The 19558-nt window shown below is 46.1% G+C and overlaps 1 protein-coding gene across 5 annotated transcripts in view; it reads left to right on the top strand.

Annotated features, from left to right (window-relative positions):
- The first annotated feature begins 2065 nt into the window (after positions 1–2065).
- The window catches only part of CD226 (CD226 molecule), an 82466-nt gene continuing 64973 nt past the window's right edge, over positions 2066–19558 (top strand). Inside the window, exons 1-3 of one of the 5 annotated variants that reach the window (XM_013052786.2) lie at positions 2066–2246; positions 15378–15449; positions 15756–16094. In XM_013052786.2, the coding sequence (XP_012908240.1) occupies positions 15404–15449; positions 15756–16094 (385 nt within the window). In that variant the 5' untranslated portion in view covers positions 2066–2246; positions 15378–15403. Of the gene's footprint in view, positions 2247–8589; positions 9236–9433; positions 9628–15377; positions 15450–15755; positions 16095–19558 lie in introns of those variants that run through there. The other 4 variants (XM_045085210.1, XM_004745621.3, XM_004745622.3 and 1 more) reach the window with 4 other exon arrangements.

Below are 19558 nucleotides of genomic sequence, written 5' to 3'. Positions count from 1 at the left end.
TGTCGACTCTCCCTGCAAGCAGACACTCGTGTTCATCAAGGTCCTGATGTGCCTTTTAGCACCTTTTCTCCCTCTTTTAATTCTGAAAACAAGCTTGTGAAGAGGTGATCTGATGATAGTTACAAGGCTGTTGTTTATTGACGCCTGCTACGGGGAGGCGCTGCTGTTGGACTGGGGACACAGCGAGGGTGACCAGCTGGCCAGGTTTGCCTGGGGCTGTTCTGGTTTTAGCACCAAATGTCTTGTGTCCTGGGAAACTGCTTTGACACACTAGTGAATAAGGCAGTCTTTGCAGTCAAGCAGCTCACACTCAAGGTGGGAGGTCCAGAGACAGACACAAAGCAAACAAAGTTATGGTTTTAATATAGTGTGGCATTAATTTAGAAGGAATATGAAGTTTTTATTTATATATTGGTTCATCTATTCATTTTGAAGAAAGAGATGGCTCCTTCTTTACCTAGTAGATAAAAGAGAGGACCACTCCAGGACATACTTTTGCTTCCAGAAGGATCACTACTTGCCTCTTCAGAGTGGGTACAGTACGCTGAGGTAAGAGAAGAAAAGGGATGTCGATCTGGCTTACCTAGCCTGCCCTTCCACAAGTGGCTTTTGGGACAGGTCACATGCGCCAGGAAGAGGAGGAAGGAGACTCCAGCCTTGCGTCTTTGAGAATCAGCGCCGTGAGTGGCTTTCTGAGGGACAAAGGTAATCCTGGTTGAGGGATGGGTAGGAAAGACAGCACAAGCTGCCAAGTGAGCTGACCGGGAGTGAAGGTGGGCTTGACCTAGCCCCAGGACCTACGGAGCTCTCAGCCCGGGTGGTCTTGGTCACTGCTGTATCCATGGTGACCAACTTGTCCTCATTTGTCCAGGACTCAAGGGTGTCCTGGGACATGGGACTTTAAAAGCACAGCTAACTAGGGTGACTTTTAGAGTGAACGTAGAGTTAATCATCCAAACCAAGACACTCCAGAGTGAAATGGGGGGGGGGGGCTATTGATAAATACACAGTTCAGCCAGGTGTATGTTGGGGCCATCCCAGGGCGCCTGAGACATGCAACCCTATTCACCGTAGACTACATTTATTTCTGGTTTAAATTCCAGGAAGTGCAGTGCACTGTTCAGCCGAGGCAGGAGACCTTCCCTTACCCAGCACCTTGCTATGGTGACAGACTACGGGGACAGTGACTGTGCTGTAAATGTTAACCAGACAGCTGAAATACGAACTTCATTACTCAAGTACAGACAAAACTTTCCTCAGGCCGGTAGCAAAGCAGGAGAACAACCATATGACAATGAGAAACATTGAGAAATTTGCCATAAAAAATATCTAGCAAGTGTCTATTTTAACTGAAGCACATCTATGTTTTGTGCCATTTCGGAAAGTAAAAATTCTTTCCAGTTCCTTGGGATGCAATGTTATTGACAGTATGAGAGTCTGAACCAGCCTTTCAGCACTTTGTGTCTTGAGGGGGCCTGGCTAGGGCCCGCCGAGGGTGGGGTGCACTTGGCCGTGTAACATAAGGTTGGAGTTGGCTGGCCCAGGTGCTCCAGCACGGTTGGCTGTCTGTGTCATCACCAAAGAGCTTGTGACTGGAGGCCCCACAGCAAGCCCAGGATGGAAGGGGCTTTGACCCCACATCCTCTGCAAAGCCCATATTCTTTTTTTTTTTTTAAAGATTTTATTTATTTATCAGAGAGAGCGAGCGAGCACAGGCAGACAGAGGCAGAGGGAGAAGCAGGCTCCCTGCCGAGCAAGGAGCCCGGTGCGGGACTCGATCCCAGGACGCTGGGATCATGACCTGAGCCGAAGGCAGCTGCTTAACCGACTGAGCCACCCAGGCGTCCCAGCCCATATTCTTTTCTTTATGAGCATCGCTCTCATGACCTCTCACTATCCAGGGTGCAGAGGGAATGTTATCAAGTAGCAGCACAAAGTAACGGGATGTGGAGGAGAAAGGCATGAGCTCTGTCCGGATGGCTGGGGGAAGAGATAGTGCATGTGTCCAAGCCCCCGTCCGTCCACGGAGTGTGTTCGTCTGCTGCTTCCTGCGTCACTTGGAACTTAGTTTTTCCCGAGGTCTGATGCTTGAGGTCAGGAGTCCTGACAATGTTTCAGTATTTATTTCCTCGAAACCTTGAGACCATCAGGAGAGGGAAGGGTATCAACGGAGCAGGAAGGTGGAGGACGGTGGCCAGCGGAGTCGTGAGCACCGCCTGCTGAGCCCCCGCCCACGCGGAAACCAGGTGAGAAGCTGCTGTAAGCTCTTCTCCAGCTGCTGCCTTGCAGAACGGCTCTCATTGTCTTCTTGTCTTGGGCGTGTGTGTGTTGGAAAAAGTTCTTCACTTAGAGTGTTAGACCTGCCTAACCACCGAAGAGCAGCAGAGTATCCCTACACATTTAAACACCAGATCTTGGTGGGGCACCTGCATGGCTCTGTTGGCGAAGTATCCGACTCTTGATCTCAGCACAGGTCTTGATCTCAGGGTCATGAGTTCAAGCCCTGCATCAGGATCCATGCGGGGCATGGAACCTACTTTAAACAGGCAAACAAACAAACAAAAATACCAGATCTTCGTTTTAGGATACATATCTTAAGGCAGCCTGGCTGGGTCAGAGGATATAACAAGTCACATTTTTCATATGCATTGCTTAACTCTTGCATATAGAAAATGCTTACCCCTTGACCTGTCCACAGCAGGGTTTGACTATACATGTTTGCCCACTCTTTCTTTTTTTTTTTTTTTTAAGATTATTTATTTATTTATTTGACAGACAGAGATCACAAGTAGGCAGAGAGGCAGGCAGAGAGAGAGAGGGAAGCAGGCTCCCTACTGAGCAGAGAGCCCAATGCAGGGCTCGATCCTAGGACCTTGGGATCATGACTCGATCTGAAAGCAGAGGCTTTAACCCACTGAGCCACCCAGGCGCCCTCATCCGCCCACTCTTGTTACAAGAGTCACTATCATTCTCTTCATTTATATGTTTACATATTCCATGTGCAAAAAAAAGTTAATATGCCATTATTTTAAATTTCATTTTTCATAGAGAGATTAAATACCTTTTCACATTTTTGTTTGAATTTGTTCTTATGTAAACTGATGTTTGATATCCACTGCCTGTTTTTCTGTTGGGGTATTTGTGAGATTTTTTTAGTCACTGATATTTAAGCCCTTTATGCTTAGAAAATGTTACGCTGTGTCTCATACCTTTCATATAACCCTCTCCTGATTGTCAGGCCTTCTTGCTTTGTTAGCGTACAATGTTTGCCATGTCACAGTTTTAAGGTTTTTCCTTTAAGATTCGTTCATTTATTTTGGGGGGGGGGTATGAGTGTGCAGAGGGAAAGGGAGAGAGAGAATCTTAAGCAGAATTCCCACTGAGTGTGGAGCCTGACACAGAGCTCAATCTCACGACCACGAGACCCAAACCATGACCTGAGCTGAAACCAAGAGCTGGACACTTTACTGTCTGCGTCACCCAGGTGCCCCCAGTTTTAAGTTTTGTGTAGAAAAAAACTATCATATTTTCCCTGACTTTGGTATAAGATATATACCTTAATATATATGTGTCTCAATATATTTTATATGTATGTATGTGATATCAAAGCAAAAAATGCATCTCTGTCTTCAGGCTTATCAAGCATATTCTCCAATGTTTTGAATATTTTTCTTATTCAAATTATGAATTCATTTGCAGTGCATTGTGCTGCAACAGGTGAGGGTTACCGATCAGAGTTCTTCGTTGTAACTTGCCAAACTGCTTCTCTCTAAGTTGGAAAGGAAGCAACTTATCGGAAGGGCACAGGACTTGCCGCAGGTTGCAGAATGAATGGGTGGCGGAAGCTTGTTCAGTGCCCCTGGGCTGGCTGCCCACTGGGCCTGGTGAGCACGTCTCTGCGGCCTTGCTTGGGCCCAGGCACTCTTGTCTGCTACTGGGCATACCAGGACGCCCAGTCCATTGCTGCTGGCAGAGCTCGGGTGCCGCAAATCCATACCCCCGGCCCCTGGTCAGAACGGGCCCTCTAGCCCCGCTGCTTCCCTGCTGTGCTCCTAGGCTACGGCGGTGAATTCTTCGGGTGTAGATGTACTCAGCAGAGCCTAAGGTCCTACGCCTGGATGCAGCTGCCAGGACCGTACCGCAGGTGTGTAGAGCTTGTGCTGCCCAGGGAATGGCCAGTGACCCCATGGAGCTGACTTCAGCCTTTTCCGCTGGTCAGTTAGCTTCTCTGGGACCACGTGGAAGACAAGCTATTTTTTTCCCTGTTGACCTGAAGTGGCACCATTATCATATGCTGCAAATCTGTAATTCTTTTTTTTAGCGCAAAATTAATCTCGGTTTCTTAAAGAAAAAATTAAAAGTTGACAGCCTGACTTACAGAACAACTATTCACTCTCCAGTCACTACTAAAAAATCTTTTTCCATGTGACCTAATTACATTTTATTTAATGCTACTTTAATTATGAGAAAACATTTTACACATACGTGAACTATCTACCCAGTGCTCATGAACTAGAACACTGGGTAACACTGGAAGTTAGTTGTTAGTGTTGAAAAGAAAGTAAAACCTTCACGTGAGACAAATCTGTTTTAATGAAGAGAGTATTTAATGTTCCATAATTGAAGTATCCAGGAGAGCTAGGCTCTTTTTTTCTAGAAGTCTGTACGGGCCTTTTCCTTGGCTCAGCAACATTCTCAATATTCTTCCTGAATGAGGCTTATCCTGGCTTCTTGGACAAGAGGAACTTCTGCCACAGATCTAATTACTTCTTTGACTAACTCTCATTTAAGACTTAATGTTACTCCCTTTGATATACTATGTAGATTTTGTATACTTGCCACTGATTCTTGAGATACATTCATATATATTCATACTTGTGTGTGTACACACACACACACGTGTACTTTTTTACTTCTAATTTGGATATGACAAAATAAAGCTATTGAGTCTTATAAAACTATTTTTAGTTTTTTATTATTTTATTATTTTTATATTATTTTTATTTTATTATTTTTAATGTATTTATTTAGTTTTTTATTATTTTATCAGTTCTTTTTTATTCGATTCTTTAGTGTTCTCTAGGTTGATCATCTACGAGTAATAATAAAGTCAAAATAATTCTTCAATATTTACAGTTCTTATTCTTTTTTTACCTATAGAATCAGTTAAAACTTTCAGGGCAATATTAAATATTGGAAGTGATAGTGGCCATTCTTGTCTTAGGAATTTAACTGAGATTCTTCTAAGGTTCTACCATCAAGTCTGCTATTAGTTTCCACCCAGTTTTATTATGCTAGTTAAATTTCAAAATTACTCTGAGTTCTTATCAGGAAAGGATATTTAAAGTTGTCAAGTGCCTTTTGGCATTTCCTGGACTGGTTATATTTTCTTGTGTAATTATACTATAATTGCCATTTGTTTATTGGGAGCCTAAGACATTTGTTCTGTAGTATTTCTTGCTTCCTTGTGGGGCTCTGAACTCCTTCTTCTCTCCTCTGTATTTCCTAGACACTACTAGCTGCTCTAGAGCCTGGGCTGCATCCAGGTCCCGTTACTCTGGTAAGAGATCTTCTTGGGTGGGGCTGTTTTCTTCCTGCTGTGTCACTCGGTCCCCTGCTATCTGGTTGTACCATTTTAGCATGAGGTTAGGGTTGATTAGAGGGCTCATGTACTGTCAATCAGCAGTGTATCTCATTATAAAGTTCCCATTAACCTTCCACTTAATGGCTTTAGTATCTAGAAACAATGGTCCCCTTCTATTATTTTAATAGGAGTAACAAGAAGGCAATGAAAATTAGTATCTATTGTTGTTTTTCACTTAGTAGCTGAATTTTTCTATAAAAAGAAATTTAGGTCATCCTGAAATGCAGTTTGTACAGAGAAGGAAGGATGAATGCTTGTTTTTCCACGTGTTAGAATACAGAGCTGGTGCCCTAGTGACCCCAGAGAGGCAGGAGGTAGCGAATGTAACACTCCGTCCAGTGATGTCGTGATTTTAGCTGCGTTTCCTATTTCTGTCAACACATGGTAATGTTAAAGCGTATTTTTACTTTCAAACCGTTCAAAAGGCCCTTAATAAGGGTCACTAAAAATAATAATAATAATAATAATAATAATAACAATAACATGGAAGGAATTTTGTTCATCTCTGGGAGTGGTAGAAAATCTTCATTCTGCGCCACTGACTTTCCTCGTGGTTACCTCCATTTGTTCTCCTGGTTGGAACACAGGACGGCTGTTCTCTGGACGTGTAACATGGTTTCATTTGTCTCAGGATGTTTTTATTGTTTCCTTGGGAATTCGTTATTGACCATGTGATCTTTGAACATCTCCCCTAAAAATTAGCTTGATGTTGCTTTCCTGGAGCCAAGACAGTGGGATTCTGTATCCCTCAGGAACAGATACAAAGCTAATTTTTAGGTTCTTTATTTTGCAAGATTTCAAGAACTCCAGGGAGAATAAAAAACAAAAACAAAAACCCAAAGTGAAAGACCTTACGAAGACCTTACAAAAAAAGCTATCTCCCCTCTCACTTTATTTATTTATTTATTTTAAGATTTTATTTATTTATTTGACAGACAGAGATCACAAGTAGGCAGAGAGGCAGGCAGAGAGAGAGAGAGAAAGAGGGAAGCAGGTTTCCTGCAGAGCAGAGAGCCCGATGCGGGCTCGATCCCAGGACCCTGAGATCACGACCGGAGCCGAAGGCAGCAGCCCAAACCACTGAGCCACCCAGGCGCCCCCCCCTCACTTTCTTAATAATAGCACTAACATTATAATGGGATATGGGAGATAATGATGATGGTAATGGTGGCGATGGGGATGCTGTGTGTGCGTTATTTTGCATGTGGATGGAGGATTAGGAAGTGACTATGAAAGAGAAATTTAGGGAAAGACCTCGCCTATATAAACCTGGATTTGTAAGTCACGGAGAAAGCAAGATCAGTTTTTAAGCCTGGACCCCATAGATGGGAGTGGCATGTACTGTTGAAATAGGCTCTGCTTTTGGTGTGATGTGAATCATTTGGGTAGACAGCGGCTGTTTCAGCCAGTGTTCGATGTTCAGTTCAGGACCCATTGAATCATTTTGAGAAAGAGTTGGCCCCAATCAGGAACATTTATCTTTGAGTTTGTCCTGCCAAAATTTATGTGCCTTTTGGATCGAGGCTATTTTTTCCCCCCTATTCATTGGAGAAATAGAAAAATGAGGCAGAAGAAATAAACCACATATTGGAAACAGGATGGCCTTTGGGTTTTGATGAGCATATAGGCCACATACAATGAACCCTCATAGGTAGAAGCCATCCCCTCACCTGCTTTCAACAAATAATGATCTAACAGGCACCCGCGGCATGCCGGGTGCCTTGCAAGGCTCTGTGGAGCAAGCAGCCCACAAGACCTCACCTTCAGCTTGAAGGGCTTCATTAGGCTCGCAGTTACAAAGGAGTGCTTCAGTAAGGAAGCCATCTTCATCTGGGGTCCCGAAGAAGCTCAGAGGAACATCTACCCCCCGCGTGGGGGGCTCAGGGAGGGTACCCAATAAGGGGTGTCTGAGCTGAGGCCTCCCTATGGGAGGAGATCAGAGAAGTCAATGCAAAGGAACCCTGTGTGCAAAGCCTCTGCCCCGTCAGGTGGGTCTGGGGTAGAGAACTCGGAGGGGGGGGGGGCGAAATGTAAGACATTAGGCTGGAAAAATGTTAGAGATCGATCTTGTCCAGCCTTGTAAGTCAGTAAGAAGTTTGGGTATTCTTCTGAGGATGCTGATACAACGAAGATAGTGACATGAGTCACACAGATCTTTTAGAGGACTTCCCCTGCCCCACAGTAAGTGCTCAAGAATGATTTGTGCAATGAAAGACAGCTTCTACTTTTCCTTCCTTCCTTCCTTCCTTCCAGAGAGTGCAAGAATGGGGAGAGAGGGGCAGAGAGAGAGAGAGAGAGAGAGAGAATCTTAAGGAGGCTCCACACAACACAGAGCCCTACCTATGCAGGGCTTGATCTCACGACCCCGAGATTATAATCCGAGCTGAGATCGAGAGTCGAACATTAAACCACCTGAGCCAGCAGGCACCCGGCATTTCTTCTTCACGCTTTCAGACACGCAGGGGGTCCGCAGAAAGGCCCGCCCCGCACGCGCGCCGCGTCCGAAAGTGTGCGGGGCGGGCCGGCCTCCAGCGCCGCCGTCTCCTCCCGGCCCCGGGCCGTCCAGCCCGCAGCTCGGCCGACTGCCCCGGGGGCGCCTCGGCCACGGTCCCTCGCGGTGGTGTCACCCACGCGGCGTCTCTATGACTCGGGAATCCGGAGAACACAGAAGACGAACTCTGTGGTCCTCGGGAACGACCTAGAGCCGGTTGTTTCGAAGACGTCGAAGCCGCTAACCTCGCAGACGGCGCCCGGCGCGGAGCGCGGGGGAGCGCGGCGGACGGAGCGCGGGGGAGCGCGGCGGAGCGCGGCGGACGGAGCGCGGGGGAGCGCGGCGGACGGAGCGCGGGGGAGCGCGGCGGAGCGCGGCGGACGGAGCGCGGGGGAGCGCGGCGGACGGAGCGCGGGGGAGCGCGGCGGACGGAGCGCGGGGGAGCGCGGGGGGAGCGCGGGGGAGCGCGGGGGAGCGCGGGGGAGCGCGGGGGAGCGCGCACAACCCCGCCGCGCATCGGGACGGCCGGAGGGAAGCTGGGATTTGGGCAGAGACGGGCAGCGGCCTGCACGGCCTGCACGGCAGAGACTTCCCAATACGGAGGACGCTGCTGGGCAGGAAGACACATGGGGAAGAAAAGGCAAAACCACCCACTGAAAGTTGCTGTGCGTCGTTGGGAGCTGAGGGTTAGGGCCGAGGAAGAGGAGCGCGTCGTCTCCGGCCGCAGCATTTCAGCGGGGGTGGGGGGTGGGGGGTGTGAGTGTGAGTGTGTGAGTGAGGCTGAGTCGCTACGTGGTGAAGACGCTTCTAGAAGCGGTTACACTCCTTGACTGGTTTTCATCCTTCAAAAAGCCCTGCGCAGGGACATGTTAGTGCTTTGCTTCTGCCCCCACTGGGAGGAGCCCTGGGGGAGAGAAGAGCCCAGGAGCTCCGGGCCCGGACGAAAGCCCTGGGCTGTTCCTGCCACGGCGACCCGGAGAGAACCGGGAGGTCGCCAGGGACGGGAGGGGCGAGGTGAGGCGGCCGTGACAAACAGGAAGCCCCTAACCAGACCCACGGCGGCGAAGGGGGGTTACAGCGAGCAGAAGCAACATCTCAAGGTTAGTAACCTTCTAGAAAAAAAAGTGGATGTGGCTGAGCTCAAATTTTTTTTTTTTTAAAGATTTTTCTTTCTTTTTTTTTTATTTTTATTCATAGGACAGAGAGAGAGAGAGAGATCGCAAGCCGGCGAGCAGTAGGCAGAGAGAGAGGGGGAAACAGGCTCCCTGCTGAGCAGAGAGCCCGATGCGGGGCTCGATCCGAGGACCCTGAGACCATGACCGAGCTGAAGGCAGAGGCTCAACCCACTGAGCCTGGCAGGTGCCCCTGAGCTCACACTTCTAACATAAATCTCGTGCAGGGGAGTAGAGACTGTCCATGAAAGACTGTCAAGTAGATTCAGCAGGAAAAGAGCCAATGACAGCTGGATGGCTGATGTCTGTCCTATGAACCTGTAAGTTCGTGGATGGGAACAGTTCAGCCAGGCGGTGTCATTTAGGTCCTTTCTCACAGTGCTTCTAGAAGAGTTGTGTTTGTAGTAGGTCTGATAGTGTGTTCCTTGAGAATAAGGAAATCGAGCTAATTTTACTAGTGTCTGCACTGCTTGACCTTCCTTCCTTCAAGCCAGACGGAGCAAGGAAGACCTTAAATAACAAATGCCTGCTAGCTGAGTATTTATTACCCTGTGCAGGGCTTGGCGACCTTTCTCTGTCACGCATCACACAGTTACTATTTTCGGCTCTGTAGGCCATGTGGTCTCTTTGCAGCCACTCATCAGAGCACAAAAATAGCCATGGACAGACAATGTAGAACCGAGTGAGCACGTCCCAGTCCGAAGGGATTATTTGTAAAGGGTCCCGCAGGGGCTGGATTCGGCCTGTGAGCCACAGTTTCCAGAACCCTGTCCTGGAGGAGCTCTGCTGCAGCCCAGCTGAGGTGTCTGCTTTGAATGGAAGCTAGGCCTTCATGGGCCATCCCTCCAAGGTGATCTAACCCCTTGGGCAGCTCTGTGACTTGCCCGAGTTCTAAGGGCCTGGCGGTCTGAGGGAAATCGTGTGCCCTTCCTTCGTAACATTCTCCTGAGGCGACACTTTGAGGCAGGGAGCAGAAACCTAGACTAAAACCCTCCTGTTGAAGTCTTGCTGGAAGGAGGAGCCTCGCAACAAGGACATCCCAGCCAAAGGCATATAAACTCTCACATCTGGGGTGGGGGGAGGAGGAAAGCCCCCAGTCTTCCCCGCCTCGGTCCCTTCTTCTCAGAGTCTAGCACAGGCGAGACTGTTTTGCAGCAGGTCAGCCGCTGTCTGAGCAGGAGTGGGCCGGGAGCAGGTAGGAGCGGCTTCTCTGTGTACACCTGTGTCCGGCACCGCCCAGGGACGGTTGCCTACTTGGGTGACTGCGCAGAGACGAGAATCCTCCCAACGGCCAGAGAAAGCAGACATCTGGGAAAGCAGAACGTGTTACAGATAGCAGAAACAATGAAGCTGAGGAGAGGGAAGCGTCTGTGTGTGTGGATGGCCTAAGAGAAGGAGACAGCGTGTCCGAAGGCTGTCGTCCAGCCCAGGACGCCCAGCAGCATGCGGTGCGAGGCAAACCCGTGCAATGAATTTCGTGCTTGCGTGGTTCGCTGAGACCTGTTGGATAGGGGAGGAGTCCAATAATATTTTGATAAATGACTTCCTTGAGGATGAAGCTCTTTTATACAGACAGCTCTATTAGAAAAAAACCTCAAGCCAAAATTCCTTCATAAATCATGCAAAAAATGGCTCCCTCCGCAACAGGAATAGCTCAAGGGCGTCTCTATTTGTCTTTGGTTCGATGCTGATGAATAGGGCTTGTCCTCAGCAAAGTCGTAACAGCTGAACTTGATCTCGGGCTGCACGTCCTTCTGCATCTCCCATTTGGACCTGTAGCCTCCGGGGCCGGCGTTTTAGTCACTGCAGAATCGAGTCACCGGTAGCGCAAGTGCTGTCTTCGTCTTTCCTCGGACTTGGCTTTGGATGCCTTGGGAATGTAGGGTCACTGCCCACTATTATCAGTTCATTTCCCTTTTCTTTTCTTTCTTTCTTTTTTTTTTTAAGATTTTATTTATTTGACAGACAGAGATCACAGGTAGTCAGAGAGGCAGGCAGAGAGAGAGAGAGAGAGGAGGAAGCAGGCTCCCTGCTGAGCAGAGAGCCCCAGATGTGGGACTCGATCCCAGGACCCTGAGATCATGACCGGAGCCGAAGGCAGAGGCTTAACCCACTGAGCCACCCAGGCGCCCCATTCCCCTTTTCTCATAATCCTCCTGCACCCCTCATTCTTCGCTCCGGAGGGAAGCTCGCCGAGGGCTGTGGGAGCGTCTGACTGGAAGATTCTGTGCTGCGTCTCGTTCCCGTAGGGTGGCACCGCGTGCCGCAGCAGAGACGTGCCGTGTCCCTCGTTCCTCTTGCCACTCTACCTGCACCTCTGCCAACCTGCCCAGCCCTGACCACACACACACCATATATATATATGCATTAATAAATACACAGACGTTAATATAAACGCATGCAATGTCTCGGCGTGTGTTCCATGAGCACTTAGAGATTCTTTCTGTCGTGAATCATTGCTCTGACAGCCCGGACTCTGCTCTGCATCATCCGTTTCTAGCGGGTGAGGAGCTGCGGCGCAGGCGTGCGACGGGTCTGCGCTCGCAGCTCGCGTGCTGGGGCTCCATGTGCGTTTGCAGACCAGACAGGCTGAGGGACCACGTGACGTCAGTCAATGCAAGGCCAACAGCGACATGCAGTGGCTTGTGCCGTTGGAGAGACCTGAGGTGCATCTGGCCTAATGCCATTCACGAGCGGTGAAACTCATGCAACATAAAATTCAAGTGTGCAGCTGAGTGGCATCTCACACATTCGCAGCGCCCTGCCAGTACCATCTCTCTCAAGTTCTAAAACATTTTCATCGTCCCAAAGCAAAACTCTATGACTTAAGCAGTCGCTCCTGGTTTCCTCTCCCTTAAGCTCCTGACAACTGATCAGATCTATGGATTTACCTATCCTGGGTGTTTCACATACATGGAAGCTTAAAATATGTGACCCTTTGTCACTTAGCATGTTTTCAAAGCTCATTCATGTTGTAGCCTGAATCAGTATTTCATTCCTTTTTAAAACTGCATAGTATGCCATTGTGTGGATATACCACAATTTCTTTACCCTTCCTTCTGTTGATGGACATTTGGGTCGTTTCCACCCTCTGACTCTTGTGAAGACAGTTGCTGTGAACACTGGTACGCAAGTATTTGAGTGTCTGTTTTCAGTTCTTTGGGGTATAAACCTACGACTGGGATTGCTGGGTCTATGGTTATTCTGTTTTACTTTTTGAGGAACAACCAAACTGTTTTCCACAGTAGCTGCACCATTTTACATCTCCACCAGCCGTGTACAAGGATTTCAACTTCACTGTGTCCTTGTCAGCACTGTTATTTGCCTTATTTTTCATTCTAACCATCCTAAGGAGCATGAAGTGATATCTTCTGTGTTTTCAATTTGCATTTTTTTCCTAATGACTAGTGATGTTGAGCAACTTCTCGTGTGCTTGTTGGTTGTTAGTATTTTTTTTTTAGAGAAATGTCTATTCAGGTTTTTTCCCATTTAAAAATTTTTTTTTTTACTTTTTAATATTTTTTTTAGTCCATTTTTAAGTTGGGTTGTTTGTCTTTTTCATTGTTGAGTTATAAGAGTTTTTTTTAATATATTCTGGATTCTAGACCTTTATTAGATGTATGATTTGCAGATATTTTCTCCAGCTCTTAGGGTTTTTTTTTTTTTTTTTTTTTTTTTTTTTTTTTTTACTTTATTGATGGCAAAATATATTAAGTATTTTGAAACAGGTCATACTGTGTCTGTCACAAGATCACTCCAGGTACAGAGTGTGTGTGTGTGTGTGTGTGTGTGCGCGCGCGGGTGCATGAGAAGGGACACAGGTCTAAAGCAGGGCACGGTGCAAGGGAAGGCCAGTTAGGAGGACACCTTCTTGAGGGATTCAGGAATTCTTGGTACTGGGTAGAACTCTTGTTCTATAGTTTTATTTTTTTGTCAGTACCTATCAAGAGGAAGTGCTGTTGTCACATTTGATGTGTGGAGTTGATTTTTCTGACTCAGATGTAAATCCTCATTGCCCTTACCCCCTTAGTCCACTCCCCACAGGCATCCAGGTTCTCTTTCAAAATCACAAAACTGTCCTTACCACTGCCTCCGTAAGATTTTTAGTGGCTCTGTGTTGCCGTCCGAGTTGTGTTTAATATGCCACAGATGTGTCCCAGGGACAGTGGTTGGTGCTGTGGTTACAGAGGGAAGCAGGATGCTGTGGTGCCTGAAGGCCAGGTTTGAACTTCTCCATTGCTGTCCTTCAAGATACTTGCAATCTGGACCCAACATCGTGGTTGTCTCTTTCCCAGCGCCGAGACCACAGTGACACGTTTCCCCTGAAATTTCCTCTGTTGTCATGCTGTTATCTTCTTTCCTTCCCCCGCTACTTGGAAAGTCTTAGTTAGGTTGGAACGCCCAGGATCTGGTGCATTTTTTCTATGAAACCTTTTGCAATTAGAATGAATTTTCCCCTCTCTGGGCTGTGCCAATACTTGCTCAAACTTGACTTCTATAGAATTATCAGGTTTTATTATAATAAATTGCCTCTGTGATCTGTCTGATCCAAGATGCTACTGCATGCCTTGAGGACAGAGACCAAGTCTTTCTCCTACTTGCTCATACTTTCTCATACCTCCAGGGCCGAGGCAGGGTAGCTGGCACAGCTCAGTAAATTTTTGGACAGACTATTTTTTTGAATTACTTGCAAAACAGAGATACCTCATCTGACTCTATCATACAGCTGTTACAGGTAAAATTCCACAGACGTCAAAGCTTTTGGAAAACCGAATGCTGTGTACACATAAGGTGGCCTATACAGTACCATATGTATACATTCTAATTGTATACTGCTGATCTCGTGCTTCCTGAAAAAGTTCCAGATTAGATACTGAGGTTGAACAGCAGACACCTACTGGTAAACTTTGGGATTGAAACCAGGTTCAGAGTTGGCTGTAGGCAACATTGTCTTTAGGGATTCATGTTCCTCCTTTCAATTTTGACCTACTTTTTATTTTGACCCTGTCATCGGGGGCCAAATGCGTTCATCTAATTCTATAGAGGAAATAATGTGTTTTTATATTAACATGGTAATATGTTCCTAACAAGTTCTTAAGAAACTGAACTGTTATTTAACATGAGGGAAGGGAACAATGATGAACCTAAAAAAAAAGGAAAAGAAAAATCAATCACATTTGATATTGTCCTATATAATCATGTAAGATGTAACCATTAGGGGAAAGTGGGCGAGGGGGTGCTCTCTGTATTGTCTTTGCAAATTACTCTGACTCTGTAACTATTTCAAAATAAAACGTTTAAAGAAATCATCCATAATGGTAAGTTTGTGAATGTCCTGAGCTACCACACTCTTGTAGCTCAGGTCCATCTGTGGTCCCTTCATGGCTTCCAAAGCAAATGCCTGAGGTCAATGAAAAGGTAGACATAAAAGGTAAAAGGAAGGCCATGCCCAACCACAGTCCACACTGGTAGAGCCTCCAAATCCCCGACACCCCAGGCCCCTCCCCCTGCCCTTCGGTCTCTGCTCCAATGTCAAGTTCTCAGGGAACTTGACCTTTCTGTCTAAAAGGGAAACTACCACCAGCACCGCCCTATCCCCACTTTCCTGCTTTGTGTTTTCTTTGTGCACTTATTCCCTAGAACTCACTATATTTTTACTATTTTATTTCTGTTTCTGTCTCCTCTCACTAGGATGTAAGCTCCATGATGGCAAGGACTTCTTCTTCTTATTTATTTATTTATTTTAAATAAATTGACTGTTGTATCCTAATTGCCTAGAGCAGAGTTTGGCATAGAGAACGCCCTCAGCTATTCGCTGATTTGTTCAATGAATGAATCTTTGTAGAAATTAAAAGCTTGAAAATAAGCAATTTCCCCGAGAGAGAGAGAAGTGATTCAAATCTGCTCATCCTTGTGCGAGAGCAAACCTGACTTTGAAGCTCAGACCTTTTCCTGTGTTCGTTGTTCAGAAAAAGAAGGCACGACTGATAATATCTGAGAGGAAGGAAGCAGTGCATTGTGCTGGGCCTCTGCATGTAACATTATAAAAATTGTCTTTTTTTTTTAATAGACCAGCCTCCCCAACGGTTTCCAGAGATGGATTATCTTACTTTCTTCTTCGCTATTCTTCACGTATACAGAGGTAAAGATAATGTCTTCATTTAAAAAATTTACTTCTTTTTTGGTCTTCTAGTGTGACATGTTTAGAATTTATAATGCTCTTTAGTAGGCTCAGATAATTTCTCACTTGTTCAGGAAATCTACAAGTTACAAATACCTCTTATCGGCAGTGGAAACCTTTTTCGACTACGGTAGAAACTGCTAGCGTTTAGCGGGGTCGCAGTTTGCTCTCTTCCTCGGTCTTAGAGAGCTTAGAGTAAGATTGAGGTGTCTTTTGCTATGTCAGCCATCAAGCCTAACTGAATAAATGTGATGTTGTGTATTTCAGCGCTTTGTGAAGAGATGGTTTGGGACACGACTGTTAAACTTGCTGAGAATATGAGCCTGGAGTGTATATATTCATCACTGGACACCTTAGTTCAGCTGGAATGGCACAAGATCACTACGACCAACAGAGAGCTCATGGCCATTTTCAGCCCTACGTATGGTTTGAGTGTAAAGCCACCCTATACTGAGAGGGTTTACTTTTTAAATTCCACCATGGCGCCCAATGATATGACCCTGTCCTTTCATAACGTCTCTGAGGCCGATGTTGGCTTCTATTCCTGCTTTCTGCACACTTTCCCACAAGGACATTGGGAGAAGGTGATCCAGGTGGTTGCCTCAGGTGAGTGGACATTTTGTTCTCCTTCTTACCCATCTACGACATTGAATCTTAAAACCCCAGTAGAAACTATAAAATGCTCTATCATGTGTTTGTGGTAATTTCCAATTTCACTTCTAGATCTTATGATGTTATTGTTTTAAAGAACTAGTTCTGTGAATCAGTTTCATTTTTCCTAATGTGCTGTGATTTCTGAGTAGAATAGGCATCTCACAAATTAGAGTGTCGTAGGAAGAAGAGCCCAGGTTTTCTCTTGTCTCAACCATGACTAGAGCCTGGACTCAGCCGATGTTGGCCGTGTTCAGGTCCAGGACCAGATCCTTCCCCTTGTGAGCTTCCTCCCCGGGATGGAGTGCTGCTTCCTTCCACTAGGCACTCAGTGCTGGCTTCAACCTCTGTGTGTTCAGAGTCCTCTCTGTAACACCAGATCTAGGCTTATTAGTGAATCTGGGCAGAATTCTTCAGGAACTGGCTCCATTTTTGGCTTCAACCAAGTTCCTAAGAGATGAACCTTCAGAAACTGCAAGGTGTCATTTCAAGAAGGATCAAATGATCTAGATATTTTCTGCCGTGTCTATCAGGGACTGGTTTGCTGCTTAGTGAGTTAGTCCTTCGAGTAATAGCCACGTGGATTGGGTACGGCATATTGGAAATACATGGCTTTTCTAGCCTTTAGTTTCCTCAAAACCTTATGTCAGTTGATCGATCCCCTCTGCATCTCAGGCTTCTGAATAGTAAACGGAGTTAATAATACCATTCTCTCTGTCGAATGGCTTAGGGATCCTATGGTTAAAGACAGAGGACAGTCAGGAGTGGTGGGTGTTATTATTGTCACTATTATTGTTCCCTATGCTTTCAGTACTAATGATGAAATTTTGAGATGTTAGAAATAGTTTGGAATCGTGTGTTTCTTGTCTGAAGTCTCTAAAATTATATCCTAAATGGATATTCAGCAGAACACATTATATGACATGTGCTGGAGGGCTTGCTTTCCAAGGGATGTATATTATAAAAGAACAACTGGGGCGCCTGGGTGGCTCAGTCGGTTAAGCCGCTGCCATCGGCTCAGGTCATGATCCCAAGGTCCTGGGCTCGAGTCCTGTATCGGGCTCCTTGTCCAGCAGGGAGCCTGCTTCTCTCTCTGCCTCTGCCTGCCACTCCGCCTGCTTGTCCTCTCTCTCTGGCAAATAAATAAGTAAAATATTTTAAAAAATAAAAAAATAAAAGAACAACTTATAGTATTGCATTGGGGATAGCAAATAGTTAGAAGATAAAGCAACTTCCCATGTGTTAGTTTTCTTTTTCTCTATGGATGTAGCTAAGCTCAAAAAAGGTTTTGTGTATATGACGGAGGTGTACGAAGTGTCTGTTAGCAAAATCTCTTTAACGAAATATTTATTATCGAGTCCATTTTGTCATGGAACGCCTCATTTGCTTTGGGTGGTCACCTGTTGAGGGCTGTCTGCGAGTTTTTCACGTATGGACCACTTTGGATCAGCCGTGCAGATGAAGGAGAGGGTTGGCGAGGGCCTTCGGGTGGAGAGAGCTGGTCCACACCTGGTCTGAGCCACCAAGGCCACAACGAGCTGGGACCCCCCTCCCCCTTCGTGTGGCGAGCTTTTGCAGTTTGGATTCCCAGATCAGGAAGTCCAATTTCTGTCAAAATAGAGCTGATGAAACATAGGGAGAATAAAGGTCCCGGGCACAGGGAGGTTCACAGTTGGGTGGCATGACTCCGCCGAGAGAGCTAAGGCGCGGCGTGAGGACCGTAGTTCACAACGTTGCAGTGCGGACTGCACGTCCTAAGAAAGGAGATCTCAGGCGCTCTCCCTGGGAAAAAAAATGTAACCATGTGAGAAGAAATGTGAATTAGCTTGATTGTAGTAATCGTCTCACTGTGTGTGTGTATGTATGTGTTTCTATTTATCAAATGATTGTATTGCATGCCTTAAATACATAATTTTTTAAAAAAAGATTTTATTTATTTATTTGAAAGAGAGAGAAAAAGAGAAAGAGGGGAGGGGCAGAGAGAGAAGCAGACTCCCCACTGAGCAGGGAACCCAACGTGGGGCTCCATCCCAGGACCCTGAGATCATGACCTGAGCTGAAGACAGACGCTTAAACAGCTGAGTCACCCAGGCACCCCTAATATAGACAGTGTTAATTTAAAAACAAAACAAAAAATGGCATTTTGACCTCTTCTGAAAGTTGAGGATAGAGAATAGAGCTAAATTATTGGGAACTAAGTTGTGATTGCCATACCAAGGTGGGATTTTTAGCATCGTGTATGAACAATTTTGGTAATATTCCCTGCTTTTATCATCCAGATTTATTGCTCCTATCATTTTCTTGTGGTTAGGCAAGGGGGATCTTTACCTTCTGGGGATGTTTCAAATACAATGGTAGGATTTTCAATCACTGGTCAAAGAAAGGAGAGCCTGCCTCTCCACATAGATGAATTATTCATGATGGTGTTTTTTTTTTTTATTAAAGATTTTATTTATTTGACAGAGAAAGAGACAGCAAGAGAGGGAACACAAGCAGGGGTAGTGGGAGCAGGAGGAGCAGGCTCCCCACTGAGCAGGGAGCCCAATGTGGGCTCAATCCCAGGACCCTGGCACCATGACTTAAGTCAAAGGCAGACACTTAACGACTGAGCCACCAGGTGCCCCCATGATAGTATTCTTTTTTTTTTAGTTTTATTTTCCCTGTGATGGTATTCTTAAGCATGCTTTGTCATGATTGTTTTTAATCATTTATATATATATTTTAAAGATTTTATTTATTTATTTGACAGAGAGAGAGAGATCACAAGTAGACAGAGAGGCAGGCAGAGAGAGAGAGAGGAGGAAGCAGGCTCCCCGCTGAGCAGAGAGCCCGATGCGGGGCTCGATCCCAGGACCTGAGCCGAAGGCAGAGGCTTAACCCACTGAGCCACCCAGGCGCCCCTGATCATTTATATTTTTCAGTAACAGATTGCGGTAATGGGCTGGTGAGAGTATTCCACTCATTTTCAAAACCTGGAGGAATTCCTTTTTTTTTTTTTTTTTTTTTAAAAAAAGAGCAAACTAAAAATGATAGTGAATTTAAAAAACAGTAGCCATATCTCAAAGCTAACCTTATATGTACTTTTAGTTTTCGGTTTGTGCTTTGGTAACGTAGTATCAGGACCAGCAAGTAGGCGGCGCGTGTGGAACTCGGAGGAGCCGTTGATGGTCTGCTTAATGACACAAGGCTGGAGCTGGAATCCAGAAATCCTAGTTTGTATAATGGGTTGCGAGGCCTTCAGAAGGAAGTCCTACATACGCGGATTTCTCTTCTTTGCTGATAGCTGACTACGTTAGAGGAACTTGGTCAGTATCTTCTCATTTAACCCCACTGCCCACGTGGATGTGGACGTAAGCTTGGTTTTCCAGGCAAGGACTTGAAGTGTGGTGAGTTCGCAGACTTCGTGTGTGTCCCGTTGG

The sequence above is a fragment of the Mustela putorius genome, unplaced genomic scaffold (genome assembly GCF_011764305.1).
Source record: "Mustela putorius furo isolate JIRA1106 unplaced genomic scaffold, ASM1176430v1.1 tig00000835_pilon_pilon_pilon, whole genome shotgun sequence".
Classification (NCBI taxonomy): domain Eukaryota; kingdom Metazoa; phylum Chordata; class Mammalia; order Carnivora; family Mustelidae; genus Mustela; species Mustela putorius.
The sequence above is the reverse complement of the archived record's forward strand: the minus strand, read 5'-3'. Positions and strand labels throughout refer to the sequence as shown.